Source organism: Notothenia rossii, assembly GCF_949606895.1.
Source record: "Notothenia rossii genome assembly, chromosome: 5".
Lineage (NCBI taxonomy): Eukaryota > Metazoa > Chordata > Actinopteri > Perciformes > Nototheniidae > Notothenia > Notothenia rossii.
In genome coordinates, this window is record NC_136903.1 from 38,298,210 (window position 1) to 38,324,998 (window position 26,789).

General features: G+C 42.3%; 2 protein-coding genes across 9 annotated transcripts in view; both read left to right on the plus strand.

The window, feature by feature from the left end:
* The window catches only part of ldhd (lactate dehydrogenase D), a 34,695-nt gene extending 22,543 nt beyond the window's left edge, over positions 1 to 12,152 (plus strand). Inside the window, exons 2-11 of the mRNA XM_079681824.1 lie at positions 450 to 562; positions 2,477 to 2,618; positions 3,155 to 3,296; positions 3,815 to 3,974; positions 4,069 to 4,268; positions 6,310 to 6,438; positions 7,245 to 7,372; positions 7,646 to 7,736; positions 10,376 to 10,487; positions 11,138 to 12,152. Coding sequence (XP_079537950.1) covers positions 450 to 562; positions 2,477 to 2,618; positions 3,155 to 3,296; positions 3,815 to 3,974; positions 4,069 to 4,268; positions 6,310 to 6,438; positions 7,245 to 7,372; positions 7,646 to 7,736; positions 10,376 to 10,487; positions 11,138 to 11,306 — 1,386 coding nt within the window. The 3' untranslated portion in view covers positions 11,307 to 12,152. The remainder of the gene's footprint in view (positions 1 to 449; positions 563 to 2,476; positions 2,619 to 3,154; positions 3,297 to 3,814; positions 3,975 to 4,068; positions 4,269 to 6,309; positions 6,439 to 7,244; positions 7,373 to 7,645; positions 7,737 to 10,375; positions 10,488 to 11,137) is intronic.
* A 9,270-nt stretch (positions 12,153 to 21,422) lies between these two features.
* znrf1 (zinc and ring finger 1) overlaps positions 21,423 to 26,789 on the plus strand; it is a 162,590-nt gene continuing 157,223 nt past the window's right edge. For 2 of the 8 annotated variants that reach the window (XR_013808267.1, XM_079681834.1), the window contains exon 1: positions 21,430 to 22,722. Coding sequence is in view for 6 of the 8 variants with exons in the window: in XM_079681834.1 (XP_079537960.1) it covers positions 22,332 to 22,722 (391 nt within the window). In the remaining 2 variants the exon portion in view is untranslated. Of the gene's footprint in view, positions 22,723 to 26,789 lie in introns of all 8 variants that reach the window. The other 6 variants (XM_079681833.1, XM_079681837.1, XM_079681836.1 and 3 more) reach the window with 6 other exon arrangements.

Below are 26,789 nucleotides of genomic sequence, written 5' to 3' on the forward strand. Positions count from 1 at the left end.
ATTTAGTAAGGTAAAAAGCAAAAACGCATCGCAGACGCTCTTCCGTTTACTTGTTTAATAAAGAAAAACAAATGGACCGTAGATACACAGATTTTGGACAATTCCCTAATGTGGTTAGTCTAAATAAACCCTAAACTCAAAAATGTAAATGTGAAAATATCCCACCGCTACATTTAGTTTTTCCCAAGTAGTTCTTCTAAGACATGCCATTCAATTACCCAATTAAAATTCACAGTTAGCCTTTAGCGTGTGTGTGTGTGTGTGTGTGTGTGTGTGTGTGTGTGTGTGTGTGTGTGTGTGTGTGTGTGTGTGTGTGTGTGTGTGTGTGTGTGTGTGTGTGTGTGTGTGTGTGTGTGTGTGTGTGTGTGTGTGTGTGTGTGTGTGTGTGTGTGTGTGTGTGTGTGTGTGTGTGTGTGTGTGTGTGTGTGTGTGTGCGTGTGTGCGTGCAGAGTGCTGCTGTGGGCAGCGTGCTCTCTGCTCTCAGGTCTATATGTGGAGAGGGTGGCGTCTCATTTGGTGCGGCTGTGAGAGAACAACACGGCAGGGACGAGTCGATACACAGGTCAGTCCCTCTCACACTTACATAATATCAAAAGGCAGTCATGTTTCAATACAACAAAATGTATAGCAAAAAGATAGTTGTGTTACAATAAAAAAAGGTAAGAATACCAGTGGTTGATGGACAGATACAGTGGGGCAAAAAAGTATTTAGTCAGCCACCAATTGTGCAAGTTCTCCCACTTAAAAAGATGAGAGAGGCCTGTAATTTTCATCCTAGGTACACTTCAACTATGAGAGACAGAATGGGGTGAAAGAATCCAGGAAATCACATTTTAGGATTTTTAATGAATTAATTGGTAAATTCCTTGGTAAAATAACTATTTGGTCACCTGCAAACAAACAAGATTTCTGGCTCTCACAGACCTGTAACTTCTTCTCTAAGAGCCTCCTCTGTCCTCCACTTGTTAACTGTATTAATGGCACCTGTTTGAACTCGTTATCAGTATAAAAGACACCTGTCCACAACCTCAAAAAGTCAAACTCCAAACTCCACTATGACCAAGACCAAAGAGCTGTCAAAGGACACCAGAAACAAAATTTTAGACCTGCACCAGGCTGGGAAGACTGAGTCTGCAATAGATAAGCAGCTTGGTGTGAAGAAATCAACTGTGGGAGCAATTATTAGAAAATGGAAGACATACAAGACCACTTATAATCTCCCTCGATCTGGGGCTCCACGCAAGATCTCACCCTGTGGGGTCAAAATGATCACAAGAACGGTCAGCAAAAATCCCAGAACCGCACGAGGGGACCTAGTCAATGACCTGCAGAGAGCTGGGACCAAAGTAACAAAGGCTACCATCAGTAACACACTACGCCGCCAGGGACTCAAATCCTGCAGTGCCAGACGTGTCCCCCTGCTTAAGCCAGTACATGTCCAGGCCCGTCTGAAGTTCTGAGGATTGGGAGAATGTCATATGGTCAGATGAAACCAAAATATAACTTTTTGGTAAAAACTCAACTAGACGTGTTTGGAGGAGAAAGAATGCTGAGTTGCATCCAAAGAACACCATACCTACTGTGAAACATGGGGGTGGAAACATCATGCTTTGGAGCTGTTTTCCTGCAAAGGGACCAGGACGACTGATCCGTGTAAAGTGTGAATGGGGCCATGTATCGTGAGATTTTGAGTGACAACCTCCTTCCATCAGCAAGGGCATTGAAGATGAAACGTGGCTGGGTCTTTCAGCATGACAATGATCCCAAACACACCGCCCGGGCAACTAAGGAGTGGCTTCGTAAGAAGCATTTCAAGGTCCTGGAGTGGCCTAGCCAGTCTCCAGATCTCAACCCCATAGAAAATCTTTGGAGGGAGTTGAAAGTCTGTGTTGCCCAGCGACAGCCCCAAAACATCACTGCTCTAGAGGAGATCTGCATGGAGGAATGGGCCAAAATACCAGCAACAGTGTGTGAAAACCTTGTGAAGACTGACAGAAAACGTTTCACCTCTGTCATTGCCAACAAAGTGTATATAACAAAGTATTGAGATGAACTTTTGTTATTGAACAAATACTTATTTTCCACCATAATTTGCAAATAAAGTCTTTAAAAATCAGACAATGTGATTTTCTGGATTTTTTTTCTCATTTTGTCTCTCATAGTTGAGGTATACCTAGGATGAAAATTACAGGCCTCTCTCATCTTTTTAAGTGGGAGAACTTGCACAATTGGTGGCTGACTAAATACTTTTTTGCCCCACTGTATATACTCCATTATTTCAGAGAAACTGTGTACGATTAACTCCATTTATCTGACTGCTGCAGATTGTACCTACATTTCAGAGTAAACTAATGTTATATAAAATACAACAAATCGTTGAATATTCAACCAGTGGTTTCCTCTTCTTGGCTTGTGACCCCTTATAAAATAGTTAAGTGGGGAGATATGGAGAATGTGTTTGTGTGCTGCGGTGCAGATGCTGTCCTCCAGATGTGGTGGTGTTTCCTCGTTGTGTGGAGGAGGTCAGCGCCCTGGCCAAGGTCTGCCACCAGCACAACCTTCCCATCATCCCCTTTGGCACTGGAACTGGTCTGGAAGGAGGGGTTAGCGCAGTCAAGGTGAGAGAGAGAGGAAGTGTGTGTGTGTGTGTCTCTCTGTCTGTGTCTCTGTCTCTGACTGTTTACATGTGCATTCATTATTTCTAAATGGGAGTGGTAATAAAAGTAAAATAGAGTGGTGCAAGAATGAGTCCTAAAACCTGGAAATTAGTTGGCATTTTACAACTTCCGGTTCCCTCGTCTGGAAAATAGGTCAGTAAATGCTGCACTGGTGAATGTACGAAACTTCTAAGTGTCATAAAAACAACAGTTACTAAACAAATGGCTAAATGAGACCACTAAACCTCATCACACCGAACATTAGCCTTTATCTTAGCGGTGTTTACGTGAACCCATGTGACCGTCTTGTAGTTTGTTTATAGCCTAATGTTAGCTTTTTACTTCTATCGATTGCATTTACACTTCAAAAATCATAAAGTAGTGTTAATAAGTGTATATAATCCTGCTGAACAAAACGTGTAAGTATTATAAATGTTTGTTTGCCAAAGATCTTATGTTCTAACTGCAGTTACATTGGGTCTTCTTCCTGCCCTCAGGGTGGCGTGTGTTTCAGTCTGAGGAACATGGACCAGGTTCTGGATCTCCACCCGGAGGACTTTGATGTGACGGTGGAGCCCGGTGTGACCCGGAAGGCCCTCAACTCATACCTGAGAGGCACCGGCCTGTGGTTTCCTGTTGGTCAGTCACACTCAGATATTTTGGTTCAGTGAGTGGAACACAGGCCTGGTCACACCAGCATTTAAAATGTCATGGCTAGTTATATACAATCAAATGGTATAGTAGCATGGAGAGCTAAATCTGCACTGATGTTCTGTAAAGCACCAAAACTCAAATCCCTCCGCTGTAGTGACAGGACTTTAGATTTGAATCAAGTTCCCACATGTCCCTGGATTCAGAAGTAGCCAAAAGGTCTGTGTGGAAAAGATAAAACAATTTTTCCAATTAGTTTCCTGCTGACATTAAAGTAGTTTTAATGTACACGTCCAGCAGTGGGTGATATTGAGAAAGAAATCTCGAGCCCAAAGTGTGTTCCAACTTTATAAAAAACATAGTCAGGATAGGTGGGAAAAAGACTACACTTCAAAAACAGTTTGCTTTTTTAAATGTAGGTCAAGCGTCTTGAGATGTGTGACAGGATTATAGCTGGTTTCAATGTTCTGTTAAAAAACACCACTAATGTTCCTTTATGTCCTCAGACCCCGGGGCCGATGCCTCTCTGTGTGGCATGGCGGCCACCAGTGCGTCCGGTACCAACGCAGTGCGTTATGGGACCATGAGGGAGAACGTTCTGAACCTGGAAGTGGTGCTGGCTGATGGGACGGTCCTACACACGGCTGGGAGAGGCCGGCGCCCCAGGTGCACCTCGGAGATTTTCACCCACAAATATGCAACATAGCCCAATGCATCTTAAACAGTCTTACCCTTCTTTTCTGTCTGTGTCATTATTCAGGAAGACAGCCGCCGGCTACAACCTGACCAACCTGTTGGTGGGGTCGGAGGGCACCCTGGGGATCATCACCAAGGCAACCCTGCGCCTGTACGGCATCCCAGAGGCCATGGTGTCGGCCGTGTGCTCCTTCCCCTCGGTGCAGGCCGCTGTGGACAGCACGGTGCAGATCCTCCAGGCGGGGGTGCCCATCGCCCGCATCGGTGAGGAGGGAGCCCCTCATCCACACTCAAGAGACCCGTCCACTAAAAACAATGTGATGTTTGCAGAAAATAAGATCTGTGGAAAACACACTTTTATAATACCTTCAAATGTGAAAATCTCCACATATTAACACCACTGTTATGATTGTTTAGGCATTTATGCAATCTCCAGAATTAAAATCATTATACTATTAAATAACTACCTCATGGTCACATGACTTCAGGTTTAGTTGATATAAGCAGTATAGAGTGAGGCAGTGATGATGTGGGCCGACCTTGAAGTTAGCATCCCCAGTGCAGAAACTTAGATCTGTGGCAAACACACGTTTATGATATTTACACGTTTTGTTCAGCAGAATAATCTCCACACATTAACACCACTTTATGATTTTTCAGTGGCAGATGACAAATCAACATTAGGCTATAAAGGAACCACATCACGGTCACATGACCTCACGTCACCACCGCTAAGCTAAAGGCGGCTAATGTTAAGCGTAATGATAATTAGCAGTCTCATTTAACAGTGATATACTGTGAACACGCTGTAAATGAGAGATTTGATCTGTGATATCAGATTTGATACCTCTCTTAGGTAAATCAGAAACATTTCAGAAATGTTTTTTTTTTTATTGTATTTTTTAGAAACTAAATAGTGTACTTTTACTCCACTACATGTATTTAATCCCTTTAGTTACTTTGCAGATGTGGATGAATGATGTGAAATATAACCAAGTGTTAAATCAGACTTTAGTTCCACCTGGAGTAAATTCACAAGCTACCCTGCAGTATACAAAGTCATTCAAACTAGCTGCACCTTTACCAGCTTTGAGAACACTTTCATGATCAATCATTATAAAACATATCATCATCATCATCTTCATCATCATCATCATCATCATCATCATCATCATCATCATCATCATCATCATCATCATCATCATCATCATTATCTTTATTTAAAGAGACTCTTGGTCCATTATTACAAGACATACAACACTCTAATATAAATATATATATATCATATATGTTATTCTGAAATGGACCAATCTGCACAATGACTACTTTTACTGTCGCTACTTTCACTATATTTTGATGATAATACTTTTCTACTTTTACTTGAGGAACATTTTGAATGCAGGACTTTTACTGTAACAGAGTATTCCTACACTCTGGGACTATTACTTTTACTCAAGTACAAGATCTGAGTACTTCTACTTTTACTCAAGTACAAGACCTGAGTACTTCTACTTTTACTCTAGTACAAGATCTGTGTGCTTCTACTTTTACTCAAGTACAAGACCTGAGTGCTTCTACTTTTACTCAAGTACAAGATTTGAGTACTTGTACTTGTGAGCACAGACACAGTAAAATGCAATGTAATAAACTCTCATTGGGATGGTTGGATATTTTGAGTGTGATAAAGACAACGAGAAAGACCATGACTAAATAGTTTGGGCAAGTTTTCAGTTTATTTCTTCAATAATCTCCTCTTTCCACACAGCCTGTGGCAGGACTGAAGATCTGTTTAATACAAATAAACTGTAGGGGAACGCATATAAAACACTGAAGGCTAAAAGATGTGTGAAGTGTCAGCCATGTTAATGTATCCCTCCTGCAAGAAGCTGTTATACAGCAGCCATTAAGAGATGAAGCGAGAGTGAACATGTGTGGGAGAACTGCCTTTAAAGAAGGCAAAGATTCCACTTTATTGATCCCGCTCTGAGAAGCTTCCTGCAGGACGATAATAGAATACACATGTGAGAAATTAAATCAATATCAATTGTTGGCATTTGAAAAATGTGTCTTTACCCATTAGTAAAGTTTACAGATGTCAGAAGAATGACCTGGTTAGATGCATCACACTGACATCTGTGTGTGTGTGTGTGTGTGTGTGTGTGTGTGTGTGTGTGTGTGTGTGTGTGTGTGTGTGTGTGTGTGTGTGTGTGTGTGTGTGTGTGTGTGTGTGTGTGTGTGTGTGTGTGTGTGTGTGTGTGTGTGTGTGTGTGTGTGTGTGTGTGTGTGTGTGTGTGTGTGTGTGTAGAGTTCCTGGACGATGTGATGATGGATGCCTGTAACAGGTTCAGTTCTCTGTCCTACGCTGTGAGCCCCACCCTCTTCCTGGAGTTCCACGGCTCGGAGCGGAGCGTGGAGGAACAGGTGCTCACCGCCGGTGTGTGAGGGTACACACACACACAGGCAGGCAACAAGTCATACAGTACTGCTGTTGGACAGAAACCTACATTTTAATACAATTGACCTCTAAAATCATTATGAATAGTAAGGAAATTAGGAATTTTGGAAATAAGTAACTTTCACAGAATTATGAAATATCTAGGTGTGATCTTGTAATGCATCACATAGACAGGATGCTCGAGTCATGCAGCGTGGAGAAAATAAATATTGATTTTAGCTGCGCTAGCTGTTTAGTGCCGATCTGTTACCACAATATTCGTTTATTGCTTTTTAAATTATTTCATGAAAATGTGGTTGTAGATATTTGTGTTCCACAGTTGGGATATCCCAATATATAGTTATCTGCAGTACTATGGAAATTGAACAGTTCTCTATCATTTACTGTAATAAAAAAAAATCCTTTATTACTGCTAGGTTACGTTTTCTTGTTTAGGGTCAACATAATTCTCTTTCTAGTATTTATTTTATATTGCCGTACATCTGCATTTATTCAAGTCTCCTGCCAAAAAACTACATTTGAGCACTTTCTTGACAGCCATTGGACAAAATCAAAGTTTCGACTTTCTGAGCGACTGTCAATCAAATATGGGACATTGTCTCAATTTGTGAGACACAGGACAAATTATAAAAATGCTGTGCAGTCCCGCACAAAGCTGGACACCTGGTCACCCTATGTCCAAGTGTCCTTAGGCAAGATACTCAACCCCCCCGAGTGACTCCCGTATATATGAGACTTTTTTGCAGTTAAATATTGTGTGTGTATTTGTGTGCCTATTTCTACAGAGGACATCACTCAGAGTAACGGTGGATCAGATTTCCAGTGGGCTCGAGATGCAGGATCACGGGAGCGGCTGTGGAAGGCTCGCCATGACGCCTGGTACGCTGCTCTGGCCCTGAGGCCCGGCTGCAAGGTGAGGAGGCCTCTGCCACTTAAAGGTTTCATATGTAACATTTCCTCATGTCAATGTCCAAAGAACAGGCAAATGCTATTTACTTTTTTGAGTTATGTACCTCCACTATCCCAAATGTTTTCAACAATTTACAAACAATAAGAAATATGTCATTCTAATCAAGGTCATGGTGCGTTTAATCTGTTATGGGGTCGTATCCCCTTTGAACATACGTCTGCACCAGAAGCTGCCATAAAATGTGTGTGTGTGCGTGTGCGTGTGTGTGTCCTACAGGCTTACGCTACAGATGTGTGTGTCCCTCTGTCTCGCCTGCCTCAGATCATCGTGGACACGAAGCAGGACCTGATGGAGAACAGACTGACAGGTGAGCTGCAGGAACACAAAACACTTGTCTACATCAAGTACACTTAGTGTATATGTCAACAATGGTTCATATCATTGTTAACCTCTGAAAGTATTGTAATTATAACAATCCATGCATTTACACTAACTGCAGAAACCTCACAGATATTACATTTAAAATAAATCACTGCTACTGATTATAATTGAATTATGATTTACATTTGATAGTGTTTTTAATGATCTGAACTAATGCTTTATCTAACACGTGGTTATACACCTTCAAAATGACTTTTAGATAAAGTGTTAATAAAACATAACAGTTTGGGTTCCTGGTGCCATTTTCAGTATAATACATCTATTCAAATTAGTTAAAGGTCCCATGTCATGGCCAGTTCTACTGATCATAATTCCATTGTTGAGGTCTACTAGAATAGATTTACATTGTGCAGTTTTCCAAACTCACATTGGTTTCTCGTACAGCATCTCTGTATAGTATGTGTATTCACTCTCTGTCCTAACCGGCTTGTTGGAGCTCCTGCCCCCCCCTCCCACCCCCCCTCCCTATGAGCCCACTGTGCTCTGATGAGTCCACCACCGTTACAGCGGAACATCAGTGTTTATGTGTTACAATGGCGTTGGCAACCAGAAAATGAAACCAGTAATGACAAAAAGATGAGAATGCTGTGTGGGGTCTGGGTGCCGTTTTGGCGGGACGCCTCGCTGCTCCGCCCTTTGTTGTGTAATAGAAGCTTTGAATGAAGAACCAAGCGACATCTTGTCCAAACTGAACTTTTAGTTTATATTAATTTAACAGTTTCCAACAAGAACGGTGGAAGACAGAGAAAATGCACTGGACATGCTCGCATTCAATTTCCATATCAAAAACAGGAAGCTGTCAGAGCAGGACACATACTTGCACGTCAAAATAAAAGCATTTCCTGTGAAACATTTTACCCTTAACTTCTATCAAGGAGAAAATAAACAAATGTTTCTACTGCCTAAAATAAAAGAAGTTACAACACCCTTTGAGGCTCGAGCAGCGGACATTGTGAGCTGGATTACTGGTGTCGTTTCCTGGTTGCTGCGTGGGGTCTGCGAGACAGCAAGACACCGTGGAACTCAGCCTGTGTGTGTGCGGAGCTGCGGCTGAGAAAGGGTGTGTGTGTGTGTGTGTGTGTGTGTGTGTGTGTGTGTGTGTGTGTGTGTGTGTGTGTGTGTGTGTGTGTGTGTGTGTGTGTGTGTGTGTGTGTGTGTGTGTGTGTGTGTGTGTGTGTGTGTGTGTGTGTGTGTGTGTGTGTGTGTGTGTGTGTGTGTGTGTGTGTGTGTGTGTGTGTGTGTGTGTGTGTGTGGCTCCACGGATTGGTCCATTTGGGTATGGGCACGTCACTGTACCCAGGAAGAAAACAATAGAAAAAGAGAAATCTCCAACGAGGCGTTCTGGGGCAGCATAGACAGGTCTTTTATGTGTTTGAGTTTTACTCTCTACAGCAGGGGTGCCCATTACGTTTTTTTTTAATTACATTTTTTTTTTTTTGTATCATCCATCCATCCTTACTATGGCATTTGCCACTTGATTGACGTACAGGTAAGCCAGTCTGAGTTGTATTGTGCCATTCAGGTTCATGCAGTTATGAGGGGGCCTCACTTCCTCATGTGAAGCGCAAATTTGGCGCACTATTATGCGCTTATGCGGCGCAATTAGTGTAAGCGTGCCAAAGTTTATCCGCCGTTTACTCCACTAGCACCCCCCCCCCCCCTCGCGCTTGCGACACAGATTGGGCAGATTGGGCCCTGTAGATAGATCTTTTGGGCGTGGTCATTTTAAAAGTAGCTCCCAAGCTGAAAAAGTGTGGGCACCCCTGCTCTACAGGGTGTACTTTGAGGGTTTGTGACTCTGCAGACCGTTTATATCCAGAAAAAGCTACATAACACACAAGGGGACGGGTAATAACCGACATGAAATGGGACCTTTAAGTATATTCAAAATCAAGCATATACCTTATGTTGACCATTTGATGTGGGAATGAAATAGGTGTGGCCAAAAATGAGAAATACAGTATACTTGATGTTGACCTGGCAGTGTGGCAGCAGTTTAACAAATATATGAATACATATGTATCCAGTTGGTAATAAATGTATAATATAGATATATACTCTCATACTTTCATCCTACTGTTTGCTAATATATCCTGTTTCTTCTCAGACATTTACTCTTTTATTTATTCATTTTCATATTTATCTCAGCATTCATTTATTTATTCTTTTTTAATATAATCATGAATTTATTTCAGGATTCATTCCTTTTTGTATTTATTTTACACATACTGTATATTTATTCTTAAATGTTTTTAATTACTGTATTATTTATTTCCATATTTATTCTGTTATTTTTTTCATACTTCCATAGTTAATGGCTAGACAAAGGGCCCCCGCCCTGACCTATCTTCAAGCTTCATGAACCAACAGGATCTGAAAGTATTGAATTGACAAAGAGGTTGTTATATTGCTGATTTGACATTACAATCAAAAAGTTTTAATGTACTTCCCAAAAGACAACAACAAGCTGACCTCACACAGAGTAGAAAAGCAGCAGTGGTTCTTGGTGACAGAATTAAGTGAGGACAGATATTATTCAGTCAGAGTAATGAGTGCTGTCCTCAGGTCCGATAGCAGGTCATGTGGGTGACGGTAACTTCCACTGCCTCATGGTGGTGGAGCCCAGCGACCCCGAGGAGCTGCACAGGGTCCACCTGTTCACTGAGAGGCTGGCCAGGTAAATCAACTGAACTACTGATCATCAAAACATGAATCTGTTATTCCAGGGTTGTTAAAGGACATTTAAGAAATGTATTAAAATGAATTGACAAATGCAAGTACCCTGCCATTTGAACCTCCAGAAATAAATATATGTACACTGCTGGTCCAAACGGTAAATGATCATCAGTATGCACCTTTTAATTAGCTAGTCTTTATTCATGTCATGCTTAACATTTGGCCCTTTCCGCATGGGAATAACAAGACGGCGCTGCAATACCAAACAGCAAAATGATGAGTATCGCTTTCAGTAACACATGTAGAAAACCTAAAGTGAAAACTCAGTTAAAGCTTGTATTTACTTTTATATGCTTTTCAAACACAATTTGTATTTATTTTTCAAATCTCTTTTTTTATTCTGCTACCATAAGCATAATAATTGAAACCTTACTAATGTGTTTAGTTGTATACATGTGTTGTATCATCAGCTAAAGTGTGTGTGTGTGTGTGTGTGTGTGTGTGTGTGTGTGTGTGTGTGTGTGTGTGTGTGTGTGTGTGTGTGTGTGTGTGTGTGTGTGTGTGTGTGTGTGTGTGTGTGTGTGTGTGTGTGTGTGTGTGTGTGTGTGTGTGTGTGTGTGTGTGTGTGTGTGTGTGTGTGTGTTCCCCCAGGCGGGCCCTGGCCATGGACGGGACCTGCACAGGGGAGCACGGGGTGGGCCTGGGGAAGAGAGCACTGCTGTGTGAGGAGGTGGGCCCAGAGGCTGTGAAGGTCATGCAGCGCCTCAAGGAAAGCCTGGACCCCAAGAATCTGATGAACCCTGGGAAGATTCTGCAGTGATGGAGTCTGAGGGAAACACAAAGAATCTTGACTACTGACTAAATCAATCAATGATTTGTTCTCAAATATATTTTTGATGATTCTAATGATTTAAAAATGGTATTGCTTCTGCAAAGAAAATAAGTGTTTTCTATTTCGTAGCGACGGCTGAACCGCAGCAACAGCAGCATCATTTAAAATGACGGCAGCACTTATGGAGGTTTTCTGTAACTGTCCAAGTCCGTTCACAGTTTATTTTCCATGAACCAGTCTTTAAACACTGACAGAGCCCATAATGTGTTCCTGTTAATGTTTACTTCCTGTCTGTCTTCTTCTGCTGTTCCCGTTAGTGTTTACTTCCTGTCTGTCTTCTTCTGCTGTTCCCGTTAGTGTTTATCAGTGTTTAATCAATACAAATATTACATAATGTTCCAATAGGTCAATAAGAAATGAGTATTCAGCTAAGCGAGTAAATCACTGGGGGCCTTTATGACCTGTCATAGCAAGAAAAGCTCGGGTGTTTCTAAGAACACTAACAACATGTTCAGTGTAGTGACATGCATCAGCGAAAAGGCCCTGTACCAGGAAACTGAAATCAAAGCGGCCATCTTCATTTCATTATTTACTTCTCTACATTCACTTTAAAAAGGAAAATCAACATTTGTTCTATGAATTCAACTCAATCAAGAATGTTTTAAATTAAACATAGTGGCAGTCCATTGCTGTACTCTCTATGTGGGGTTTTCATGCTAATATTATAAAGCTGTATTTGAATGAGGACTGCTTTGCATAATTGCCTGCTAATAAAAAGCCTATTCCCACTTAATTACCAAACAGTACAACAAAAATAAACCACCAGTTACTGAATCCTTTGAATCTGTCCTCACTTTGTTCCTGCATATCGTGATCATTCTTGTTTTATATTTAGCAAAAATGCTAGTATTTGCTTCTCCTCTCTGTTGTATATTATTGTAGCATGCCATATTAGCTGGTTCCCCTTTTTCCAGTGGACAGTTTCCGTGGGCTGGGCTGGGTGCAGTGGCGGACTGGTCATCGGGACGAATCCCGATGGGCCGGTACCGAAGTGGGCCGGTCGGATAAGTCACTAGCACATCCCCCACTCCCCCCGTTGACAATTTACTAGTGGTACCGAAGTGGGCCGGTCGAGAGTCCCGGGCTGATTTTTTATACCAGTCCACCACTGGCTACATGACCGTATGATCGCCCATATTGACGCACCTAATTCCTAAACTTCTAACAGATACAAAATAAACCGATCCTTCAGCCTCATATGAGCTCTCAGACATGTTCAAAATTAAACTGTCATCGCTGTCTGAGCTTGCTGCTGTGTGCGCCATCGTGCGTTTACATGCAGATGCTGGGATCCTGAACGGTGCAGCTGGAGCGCTGTGCCCGCATTGACGTCACCCATAATTTGGCGGGACTTGAAGAATCCCCGAGAAGGTCCAGGAAATGGTCAACATTGAAGGGCAGATTAATGGTTATCAAAGTACAAATATCCAAAATCAGTTCAGTAACGGTTTTCAAGGGGACAATATTTACTCAAATTGATGGGTTTGGATGATGGGGGGAAATCGTGTCACAGGCTCTTTAATAGTTCATGCGTTATGTGTTAGTGAAGCGATGCATCTATAATGCTTAATTGTTGCATTGTATGGATTTTTACACATTAGAAATAATGTGCTTCAGATTACCATGCATGAAAAAGCAACTTAATATACACTCATTCATTATTATAAGCATCATTAAAGGTGGGGTAGGTAATTTCGGAGAAACCAGCTTGAGTGCGCTAGAATTTGAAAATACACAGCCGGAAAAAGGCTGACAGGCAGGTAGGCCATCCAGTTACTTTAGCCGGGCCGGCTCAGATGATTGGTCGTGCTTTTTACAGTACTACGGCTTCCACTGATGAAATGTATTTATTGTCAAAGCACTTAAGATATTCATTGCTATCGGGATGTTAAGAGCATTCCATGGAATATAACAAAAAGGGTTTCTGAAGTGAATTACCTACCCCACTTTTAATGTGTTATGATCGTTGATTAAGTGCATCAGAAATGATGATGTGTATTTATAAAAGTATTCTAAAGAATGATGAATGCCTAATGACTCCACTATGAGTGCCCTCTTAATGATCTTGATGTGGTGTAGATGTGGTTGTATAAAGTATTATAATATATGTAAAGAGCTAAGTGAAAGGTACATAAATAGATCAAATGTGAAGTTTGGTTTGTCAGAAATCAAATGAATCACCATCTCACCATCATCCTTTACGAAGGGTTTAGCTGTTACTGACAATGATTTGAGCATGACTTCCTTTAAGTCAATGAATCCTTGATCAAGATGTATTCATCGGTATTGCTATAGCCAGTTATCCATGAAAAAGAACATATTCTGGGTTTTCCTGTTTGTGAAAAATCATCATGGTGTTAATTCTTTAAGCTTAATGCTGTTTTGAATTACCGACTTTTATAACCGCATTATAATTGTGGTTTCTCACTGTAAAGCTGTTAGTATGTTTTTAAGACAATGAATACATTTCTAAGGGATTTTACACAACCTTGCAACCTAAACATTATTCTTATTAATGCCTTATAAAGGATCCATGAAGCATTACATGATATATAACCCATTAAGAAGACAATTGTGAGTGAGAACCATTCCCACAATTACTCATTCTTCTATAGCACGCATGGGCAAACTAAGGCCCACGGGCTACTGTTAACAGCATTCCAACTGTTCTTCTACGGACGAAAAGTTTATTATTATTCCGCCGGTATTTTGCCGTGCTTCTCCTCCCGTATTGAACATCGCAGAAACTCCGTTCAAACATCAAAACGTTCAGCTCGGTCGGGAATCGATGGCTATTACTTTTCTCATTCATAACTTTCATAATTCCAGAGATACATCCCATAATACATCCCATTTTTAACATTGAAGTCAATGGAGAACATCTTCAGACTTCAACAAATCTTCATGCAATTCAACAGTTCATTCATACTTTCACTCAGACACCTCATTCCAACTTTAAAATGTTAAACATATTTCTGACATTATTAGTGTAAAATAACTTTTAAATCTGATTCTTACTTTTAGAGATATTAAACATTGTTCAGACCTTGTTTTAGAGGTTTTCTTCACATTTTAACATAGACTGTTTGATGTCACAGCTAGAGTGGAGGACAGCTTGAAATTCGCATTCATATATATTTTTTTAAACTGCCATAATTCCCAAACCCTACATTCCTGAGACATAATTTATCATGACAAACGTAGGAAAACATCTCGTAGCTGGAAAAATGACAAATAATTAAGCAAAAAATAATTAAACAAAATGCTTTTTGAGGGTATGAAGTGACAAAAACGTTCAACATTCCTCCATTAAACCCCATTGTAATTTCAGGCAGATATTTCCTCAGGGCAGCAGCCGCACACCTTTAGTTAAACTGCCAAAAAGGCCACATTATTAACCCGAAGCTACACAAATATTACACTTCAGATACTCAACTTCCTTGACATGCTTCACGTTTTGAAATTTCAAAGATATTTGTTACGGTTCTTCCACATTCTTAAAACATGATGTCGCTATAAGTCCAATGGACACGGTCCAATCGTCCCCCAATCTTCACTTGTATATCACCGGTCCATGCCTCAACAGCTCTACGCCAAATCTGAGATCTCACCATATGCCGTTTCCATGGAAACGCATCCCTCGCCATAAAACATGATGTCGCTATAAGTCCAATAGACACGGTCCAATCGTCCCCCAATCTTCACTTGTATATCACCGGTCCATGCCTCAACAGCTCTACACCAAATCTGAGATCTCACCATATGGCGTTTCCATGGAAACGCATCCCTCGCCATAAAACATGATGTCGCTATAAGTCCAATGGACACGGTCCAATCGTCCCCCAATCTTCACTTGTATATCACCGGTCCATGCCTCAACAGCTCTACGCCAAATCTGAGATCTCACCATATGCCGTTTTCATGGAAACGCATCCCTCGCCATAAAACATGATGTCGCTATAAGTCCAATGGACACGGTCCAATCGTCCCCCAATCTTCACTTGAATATCACCGGTCCATACCTCAACAGCTATACGCCAAATCTGAGATCTAGCCATATGCCGTTTTCATGGAAACGCATCCCTCGCCATAAAACATGATGTCACTATAACTCCTATGAACATGTTCAAAAAGTGCTCAAACTTCACATGTGTACTAACAGTCCGGCCGTGAAGACATCTACGGGACAGTTTTGAGATTTCTTCAAATGCCGTTGCCATGGCAACACAATGCTCGCCGTGAAACACGGTTTTCTCATAACTTCAGTGAAACTGCTCCAAGCGCCCCAAAACTTCACAAGTTTGGTAACGATGCAGCCATCAACGCATCTAAGCGTAGTATGGGGTGTCGACAAATGTCGTTGCCATGGCGACAGATCATTCGCCATCAAGTTAGTTCAGAAGTTTGCAGTTCAAATATTCTGCTGCTTTTCCAAGCCTTTTTACTTTCTTTTCTTTTCTCATCACACATTCAAGCCCCCAGTGTTCATGTATCATTTCAATCTAAATTCTTCACTTTCTTCTTACACATTACATTTCAGCATAGCAGTTTAGCGTCAGATTTTCAGCATAAAGCATTCCCACTAGCAATTTCTTCAGGAATTGCATTCTCTAGTTTCAGTTTATTCCCCTATATGGCGTAATTGACCACTCGGCAACCCGGCAGGATCTAAGAACCGCAAACGTCACCCTTACAATGGAGGTGGCTGAGATTAACCTGAGCTGAGTAATCATGGCGAGTACATTGAATACAAGTTGGAACAAGTAGTAGCGCTGAGCAAAGCCACTAAAACACGACCACCCACTTATAAAAAAAACGTATATAAAGTCAGGCAACACTAACCAGGCTTAGTGTGATTCTGTTTATTTTACCTTACTTTAATGACCATCCGTTCACCGTTATTGACCATTGTGAAGAGGCAGATGTTTTCCTGTTGTTTTGTATTATTGCAGCTATCGGATGGAATCAATCTTTTAATGGCTTTTACTTGTAATTTTTATTTGTTCACACAAACACTCTCCATCCATCTGCTACTGGCCCGGCCCGCCTGTCAAATTATAAAACTCATAGTGGCCCCCGAGCCTAAAAGTTTGCCCACCCCTGTTCTATAGGGTTCACTATGTTGTATTGGCTTATTTAAATAGTAAGCACTTATATGATTAGATTGTATTTACCTAATTGATCCATTGTTCATATAAAATATAATAATAATAAAATACACACAGGTTATACATATCAACAGATTAACCTTAAGTAAATATAAACTAAGGATCATATTTACATTATACAAGTTGGCAAAGTAGTTGCAGTTTTTTTTAATTTAAATTCATGAGATAGTGTGAACACACTATTGTTCACGATTATTGAAGTGTATGTTTAAAAAGAGAAATGAAAGAAAACATGAAGCTGTGAGTTATATGCTAGCCAGAGGTGATGTGTTGTACAGTTTCTTTGTATCAGAAATGTTTTTTAGAAATCGACAATAATTATTTCATTTAAACCAGAAGACAGAGTTGCCATGGCCGTGTATCCTTGTGTTTTAAAGGTCCCATGTCATGGCTATTCCTACTGATCATAATTCCATTGTTGAGGTCTGTCACAGAGGTGATCTCTGGGGCAATAGATCTCGGCATCCGTTACGGATTTTATAGCTTCGTTGGTGGCGAAGTGTATTGATTTGTTCCGTGTCCTGGAAAGTGTCGCGATCTGTCTGTTTTAGTTTGTCCGTCTCTGTTTCCTGTTTTAGTTTGAAAAGTGTTCCCCCTTCCGTCTTGTCTATTGCTGCTGATTGTGTTCACCTGGTGCCCTGTGTTTCTCCTCCCCCCTCACCTGTGTCTTGTTGGTTTGATTAGTCTGTATGTATTTAGGTTCTGTTTTCCTGTTAGTGTGTGTGGGAGATCCTTGTGGTTGGTGACTGTGTTCACATGAGACAGTAATATTGAGGCTGCGTCATGTAGCCTACCACAAGGAGTAATTAATGCCCACACCGGGTTGTATTTGGACATTCTGCCTCTGCCTCCTTGCTTGGTCGGGCCGCTCAACGGTCAGCTTCACAAGGTCTACGAGAATAGATTTACATTGTTCAATGTTCCAAACTCACATTGATTTCTCATACAGCATCTCTGTATAGTATGTGTATTCACTCTCTGTCCTATACGCCTTGTTGGAGCTCCTTCCCCCCCCCCACCCCTTTGAGCCCACTGTGCTCTGATGTGTGCTTATGTGTTACAATGGTGTTTGTTAGCAACCAGAAAATGACACCAGCAATGACAAACAGATGAGAATGCTGCGTGGGGTCTAGGTGCCGTGTTGGCGGGACGTTGTGGGGCTCGCTGCTCCGCCCTTTGAGGCTCGAGGAGCGGACAGTGTGAGCTGTATTACTGGTGTTGTTTCCTGGTTGCTGCGAGACACCGCGGAACAAACACAGGCTGTGTGCTCAGGCTGGCTGTGAGTGGCGAACTGTGAGTGGAGATCAGCGGAGCCGCGGCTGAGAAAAGATAAGGCTGAGTGAGTGTGTGTGTGTGAGGAGCTCCGCGGATTGGTCCATTTGGACCTGGGTATCGTTACGTCATCATAGCCTACCCAGGAAGAAACAAATGGAAAAAAGGCCTGAGGAGCAGAGGGGGCCTGATGTCATTATAGCAGGATAGATTAACCAGGGTTGCCAACTCTCACGCATCTGGCATGTGACACACGCTTTCACTCTCAATCTCACGCTCTCACGCTGCCCAAACTATTCTCACGTCAAAAACAAGATGAACCGGCGATCGTTTTTGGTTGGTTATTTACAATGTTGAGTTGACAGCAGCTCAAACTCCCTCCCCGCCCCCCACCACTCTTAACAACGTTAACAGACAGCAGAGCAGTGGGAGCAGCCGGTTGGTCAATCCCCGACTCGTATTGCGCATGCGCAGATCTATGATCCAGTAGAAATGATAACAAGTAAAAGTCTGCTGCTTATTGTTCTACTAGGCCAAAATAGAGTCAAGAGTGTATGAGAGTGAGAGTGTGTTAATATATTTGGCAGTTTGGAGTAAGTCTGTAGATTTGTTTGTGTGTGTGTTTCATGTATAGGCCTCTCACGATAATTAATTTTGTTGGATACATTTTCCCGGAAATTAGTGCGATAAACGATAATATTGTCGGCACCGTTGTATGACCATTTTAGACCACTGACATAATGATAATATATAATAATAATTCAAGTACATCCTTTCAAACTGCTGTCACATCCTCATGTGGATGGCAATTTATCGAGTTCTTTTGTATTTATCGTACGTTAAGTCAATTATTTGCTTATCGCGACAGGCACACAATAAAACAGTGGAAACAAACATGTGTTTGACTTTCATTAGTGAATGAAACTTTGTGCCCTTTATAGTCTGTGTCCAATATTGTGTATTAGTATATATTGTATATACTGTATATCCTATATATATGCTAAGGTCCCGCTACTGACACGATAGCAGTCATTTAGTGCGCATATGTGTAATTAAACCCATGATATCAAAATTTCACTCCAGCCAGATACCCAAAGTTGGCAACCCTGGATTAACTAATGCAATAAATCCTTCCCCAGTTTATTTTAGAGAGGCCACAAAGACTGCACAAGACTAAGTGAACAAAGCACTGAAAACAACCTGATTACACACACACACACACACACACACACGCACGCATTCACGCACGCACGCACGCACGCACGCACGCACGCACGCACGCACACACACACACACACACACACACACACACACACACACACACACACACACACACACACACACACACACTGGATTAGCCCAAGTAATCCCAAACAACACATGTGAGCCAGTAATCGCAATAATTTAGCATTTGGTGGAAAAATATGTGAATAACTTGTAAGGACAATGATATGCTGGTTTGGGGCTTGATAGTATGGTGGGAAGAACAAGATCGGGAGCTTTATGTATTTTCTTCTAAAGTCTAAAGTCAAAGATGAATCTTGTTTGGGCCAAATTTGACCCCGACTCACCCACAACAATGCTGCTGGGTCTTCCCAGACCCGAACACCAAATGATACACTTTTTTTTAGAGACCTTCAGACTTGGCTAAAATTGTCAAAATCAGTTTTGTAGTGTTTATATAGCTGTCGTTGAGGATATCATGAAGCCTTGTTCCGATACAAAAAAACTAGTGCATAGTTATTATATCATTTTAACTTGAAACGTGTCACGGGAGACCCGAACACAACATAAGGGTTAAGAAATAAACTCACATCCTACTTAGACTCCAGAATCTACCAATTGAAATCACAAACAAGCAGTTTAACGAATGGGATCAAACCATATCAAGGTACATTTTGCAAGGGAAGAAACCAAGGATTAGATTCTGTACTCTTCAACTAGCAAAAAACAAGGGAGGAGTAGCGCTCCCCTGCTTGAAGGACTACTATATATCAACCCAATTAAGAAGCTTGTTCTGCTGGTGCAAGCCAGACTACAGAGCTAGATGGAAAGAAATTGAGAATAATGTATCAGGGGGAGTACCAATCGAGGCAAGGTTAAGGGATAAAAAGACATGTTGAAAACTTACTGGAAAAAGATAACCGCTGGATCAACCTCTCCTTAAAGTTATGGTTAAGGGGTCCTTACCAGGAGTGACTTGCTGGAGGAAATGAAGATATTAAGATGGTGCTCACATGATCTTGATTTCACCCCGAGCAAGCTAGATACAAAATGTAAAGGTTGGGCCAAACATGGCCTTACTTCATATTGCACATTTTTCAGCAAAGGAACCATGTTTGATTTTCAAACACTAAAAAAACGATATTGATTGAATAACGGTGTTTTATTTTTATTTCTACAGGTACGCCATTACTTAAATAGTTCCCTGTCAGACAGCCAGAAGGCCCTTAAACCCTTTATTAATAGTTTTCACCAGTGCATACACACCAGACACAGGGATGAAAGTAATCTCCAAACTTTACTAAGCTCTTCAAGATATTAAAAAGGGAAATACTTTCTATATAAAACACAAATGGGAAAACGAAACAGAAAAAAACATCCCTGAAGAAGTCTGGAAAAATTACTGTACTTTTCAATGGAAGATCTCTAGCTCAGGCGCCTATCGAATGTTTAGTTGGAAGATGCTGAGCAGGTACTTTTTCAGCCCTGCAGTCATCACATCATCTAGGGCCCCCCAGCTGCTGGAGGAAATGTGGTTCTCAGCCAGCACATCACTACTATTTGTTTTGGGCTTGCCCTTTAATAGTAACTTTTTGGCAAAAGATCCATATAGAAATTGAAATAAAAAATCCCTTTAAACTGGGACGAATTTCTATTTGGGCTCGTACATTCAATCCCCACAAACTTGAAAACAAAAACAATTATTTGGAATTCTTACTGTTGCAGCAAAAAAAGCAATACAGACAATGTCTCAAAGCTGATATCCCTTCTCTTGACAACTGGTACGACAAAATCCATGAAATCTATGTTATGGAAATAATCACCTTCTCAATGAGGCTTCAGGAAAACACATTTGAAGAAATATGGAAAAAGTGGAGAATTTACATATACCAAAGACGACCATCCCTTGTTTGACTGTGTTATGCACCGATTTAATGTATATGTATGGTCACATGTATGTGTGTATCTGTATGTGCATTGTATCTATGTATATGTGTATGTTGATATGTATGCATATGTACATGTGTAGACATTTGCTATTTCAAACCCCCGTGTACTTTTTCGTTTTTATTTTATTTTGACTAATTTTGTTTGCTATTTCATTTGTCACTTTCTGGTCTCTAAAAATATATGATTTGAAAAACTTTACTTGTATTATAATGTGACCCCAAATATATATATATATATATTAAAAAAACTCAAATATTTCCAATTCCATAACGAATATTGTAAAATTGGATATGCAGATGGACATCTGTTTTTAGAGCTATATATTGACAGTTTTGCTTATAGTCTTGCTAACATAAATAAAGTCAAAACTATCTAGGATCTAGTAGGCTATTGCTGTAGAAGAGGTCTACCTGGTGTCACTTATTTATTCACCTCGTCACCTCCGAAAATAAATGCCCCCTGATTCAGAGGACTTTAAGGTCACACTGCAGTCAACAGCCCTATTGATTGTGAATTAAAGCAAAGTGTATTTGCCTTCTCTCAGCAGCCTACTGTCTCCTATCCTATCTCTAGGCTATTTATGATCCGGGCTTGCGCACTGAGCGCCTCCATTGTCTGGCCAGCAGCAGCAGAAGCAGCGGCGGCGGAGCGGAGAGCAGCGGAGGGCTGATGTGAGCGCACAGGAGCGGCTTCACTGTGACCCGATCCCCGTGAGAAAAAGCGACAGCTGTTCGGACAACACCGGACAGACATCACGGACCAGACGTCATTGTTTGTTTTTTTCAAAGGCATACTGTCGTCGGTCAGACAGGCAGCAACAGTTGTCACGATGTCTGAGAACAGATGAGGCGGGAGCAGAGGAGCGAACACTGCGGCGCTGCTGTGCTCCCGGCCGGGCGGGATAAACGTGTTGCTGCCGCGTCCCGCCTGCGATGATACCGCCGTGCTAACCACCTGGGACAGCGAGGGGAGTGAGCTGTAACATCGTTGTGTCATTCAGGACTATCGGCGTCACTCGGCTCCTCAGACATCCCCCGGTTGTGTCCCGGTTGTGTCTGCGGGTGAGCTGAATCCAGACTTCGGGGCGGGCTCATGTTCTGCTCGGCAGCGGAGCGGGCTGTTGCGTCTGCAGAGAGTCAGAGCTGACGAGCCTGCTGCCGAGACACAAGGACAGACAGACAGACAGACAGACAGACAGAGACAGACAGACAGGCAGGCCGAGAGACAGACAGGAGCGAGGGGAGGGGGGCGACAGCCTGTTTCGGCTCTCTCGACCCTGTGCGGATCGAGCCGAGACCCCTCCTGTTTCCGAACAGAACCCACATATCTCCCGCTTTGGATGGGAGGAAAGCAGAGCACGGCGGGCCGGCCCCGGGGTGCTTTCCCCGGTGTCTCTACAGATGACAGCGCAGTGCCACCTTCGGCCCACTTCGGCCACTACCGGCCGAGCGGCACCATGGGCCTACGCAGTCGCTCGGTGAGCTCCGTGGCCGGGATGGGCATCGACCACAGCCCCGCCATGCCCTTCGGCTTCTACACCCCCAGAGGTACGGACTCGGACAGAGCCGTGGGGGGGTCAGGGGGCACTACCGCCGCCCTCCACGGTACCGGCTACCAGGACACTGGGGGAGGGCACCACACGGAGGGGGTGCTCTATCTGGGGTCCCGGGGGTCGCTGGCTGACACCTTGCCCCTGCACATCGCGCCCCGCTGGTTCAGCGCGCACAGCGGTAAGCATGAGCTCTGCACACACGCACGCGCACACACGCATACTTTTAGTGACGCTGGAGGATTAATCATCGCAGAAATCCTCAGACAAATCACTCCGACACCTTGAGTCACGTACACCTTGTTTACCTGCGGGAGGAAGGACACCTTTGCAGTGTCATTAAATTGCATGGCTGTGTAGGGAAGTTCAGACCAGTCTGAGGATGCTCAGAGAGAGAGAAACACAGCAGATTTACAACTTGTTTTAGCTTTAGGCCTAAATACAAGCAGACCCTTGTAACAACATATGTTTCCCTCAGGTTCCTACCCTGTGTTTGGAAATAATTCAGCTTCTTAACACTTTATATTTCACTTGCTCTGAATCTGAATTCTAAACATTCTTTTTTAAAAACACACACAATGTTGATCAATTCTGGTCCAACACTCAGAGAAAAGTTGTTATGGTAATTAGATACATTGAGGGAAACATATAGGCCTATGTCGTTTGCATGTATGGGAAATTGGATATAGCGATCATTGTATTGCAGGTCTTGTCACGCTGCACTTTCTGCATAGGTCACTCCTTGTGTGAAATGACACTAATACGCCTGTTGCCAAATCTGGCTGGGTCAATTAGCCCGGCGATAAGAGAGGAGAACGGGAGGAGGAGAAACAGGAGAAGAAAAGATAAGGGATGGAGGAAGGTGAGGCAGGAAAGGAAAAGGAAGGAGGGCAGGAGGGAGAGGATGAAGGGTTTGGGGGCGTTCATGCTTATCATCGGCTTAGCACTCACTTTACAACCTGTACACACACAAACTCATATAGACACATCGATAACAACATGGCAACAATTGGTTTCCTTTCAGAAACACTCAGCGATCACTTTTTTTTAAGGAGGATTACACACACACACACACACACACACACACACACACACACACACACACACACACACACACACACACACACACACACACACACACACACACACACACACACACACACACACACACACACACACACACACACACACACACACACACACATAGCAAGGTCCCCAGGCTCTCATTACCAAAGCCCTGCCCGACTCACAGCAGGAGGAAAATAGAAAGTTGGACATCAACATCTCAGCTGTTTTTCCCTGACTACATGACAGTCATAGCGACCCTGAAGGCTTCATATCAGTGGGAGGAGAGCAGGAAAGGTGGTGGGGGTCAACTGAAGCTCGAAAAAATTGCGCATGCTGACAAAAGAGAGGCCTGTATGAAATTGGTAATGTACGCAGCAATAAATCAAATTGTGTGTGGTGGAATTGTGGGAAAGTGGACCCTTTGCTTTTGTCCTAAGGGTGTGGTCAGCAGCTAGCTTGTTGGGGCTAAAGAGGTGAGGCTACTGGCCGCCACATTGCAGGAAGTCATCGCAATAATATTGTTTGCCAGCTCATAGAGTCTTATAGTGAAGGCAAACATGTTGAGTACACCAACGTTTTAAGTTAGAAAAAGTATGGGTCCCAAGCACACAGAAACTGGAGGATGCTAACTTGCATTAAAAGTTGCATTACAGACAAAAGTTGCATGTGCAGGCAATAGCTGAAAATGACTTGGCCAATTTGGAACATTTTAGAGTGATTTTGGACGATTTTGTGGATGTTGAGTCAAATTCTGACATTTTCAGGATCAAAAATGTATTCCTAAAAATGTCAGAAATTGATTAAACATCCTCGATATACCTCAAATATCGGACCAAAATTGTCCATGCATTTGTGTATATATTGTTTGCATTGCTAATGAATGTTAATGAATGCAACTCATGCTAATTGTGCAAATTGCCCAACATATGCCAGTTAGCATCCTGTAGTTTTTATGTGCTGGGGACCCGTACTATACATTTCTAACATAAAACCTTGGGTCACTCAACATTTTTGTGTTCACTCGGCTGGCAACTAGACTATAATGGAGGCATGCATGTTTATTTTAAAAACTGATGGATATTGGCGCTGGAGGCTTGTTGGTGATGGATGCCTCACACCTCAGCCAGGAAAGATCACATACAACCGATAGACAGCCCATCAGGATGAGTGACACGTGTTGGGTCGAGAACTGGACCATCTGAGATGTGACTGACAAGGGTGGACGCAAATAACCCTATAAAAGAAAGTATCAGACAGAGGCTGCTCAGACCAAAATGTCAAATATTTAATGCTCTAATAAAAAGACTGATGCTCTTATAAAGCAGTTCTGCTCCTTTTCATCCTCAAACCTCTGCTCCAACCGGGTTAACATGACCTTTCCTTCCAGCAGAAAGGTTACTCTCTCAGGGGGTTTCTGGAGGTGAATGAAATATTTTCTGGAAACCTGCAATGTTTAAAAAAAGATCAAGGTTTAGTATTTATTTTAGAGAAACCACTCTGGCCAACGAAACTCATCCTAGTTCAATTTTAGTTGTAGCAAATGCCTTGAACCTGCATTATTTCAAAGGCCAGCAGGGGGCGACTAATTGCAAAAAGAACTCAGGTTGTATAGAAGTCTAATACCCCTTTCACACCAACGCGGTTCCAGGGCCGGTTCAGAGCTGGAGCTTGAAAAACTTCCTGTTCAAACTTCCTGTTCACACCACAGCGGAGCCGCCTCTAAGCTCCGGAATCTGGTTCGTTTCGAGCACCAAAAAGTTGTCCGTCTAGAAAGCAAGCACCGCATACGTCACACTTACGTCGGAGGGCGGCAAGATTAACCTGAGCTAACAGTTAAAGGCGAGTATGGCAAATACAAGTTGTAACAAGCAGTAGTGCTGAGCAAAGTGACTAGAGCACAACCACACACTTATAAAACAAACACACTTTATAAAGTCAGGCAACACTAACCAGGCTTCGTGTGATTCTGTTTATTTGTACCTTACTTTGACCATCTGTTCGCTGTTATTGATCATTGTGGAGGGCAGGCAGACGTTTTGTTTTGTATTATAGCAGCTATCGGATGGAATCAATACATGGGCTGCACAGGTTGTCATGTCCGACTATCACAAGTAGAATCATAATAAAAATACGGCGGTAAAATGTGCCTGTAGAAAACGGCTTATGCCACAATAGGATAGCAATAGCAAGTAGTCAGTTTAGCTTCGGTTGCTATGCTAACATCACCCATTTTATACCAGAGAAACTTTAATAACAGCGTTGTGATGCCAAACAGCGTCAATTCAGACTGACACACATTCACTTGGGGAATTGGGGATATGTATCAGCTGCTTGTGTGACAGTCAGAGGGAATACTTTACAGCAGACGCTGCTGTGAGTTAACGGGAGAATACACTCCTGTGGAAGAGCAGCCAGCACTGCAGCAGTCGGTAAATGCCGCTGTAACACATTAATAAACAATGAACCAAGGCACTCTGGAGAAAAATATAAGGTTGGAGAAGTCGTTATTTAATTTAATCTGGCTTCGTGTGATTAAAAGCAACACGATCATCGACCCGACGCAGTCCCCAATGTTGTTGTAGTTAGCGCCGTTGGGGAGAAAATCAGCGACGTACACGGTGACGTCATGACGCGGCAGCGGCAGAACCAGTCGGGCTTGAGCGGTGTGAACAGAGCGGGAGCTGAACCGAAGAACCGGTTCTGAACCAGGAAAGCGCTAGCACGGCGCTAGAACGGGAAAAGCCTTGGTGTGAAAGGGGTATATGAGAGAGTTACCCTATTCCTATTCCGAAGAAATATCTTGTTTAGCTCTCGGTTGTACTTAACTCTTGTTTGTTTAAAAAACAAATAAGAAAAAAACAACGGCAGCTGTTTATATGTGAGGTGTTTTCTTGCCTTTGCATTCGATTGGGTCATGGAATGTTCGGATGTTGCAGAAGACAAGGAAGATTCAGGAAAGATTCATTTATTGACCTATTAACAAAATGATGCAAGGCTGCAGGTGAATGATGGTATGATATTTTACTTAAGTCATACAACAGTTTCCACTCAAATGAAAACCAGAATGTATTGTTGATTATTGTTAACTACATTATTTAGTTAAAACCATAGACTGTATATATAAATGGACGTAGTGTCCGTGACGTCACCCATAGGATTCTGCAGAGTTGCCGAGAAGCC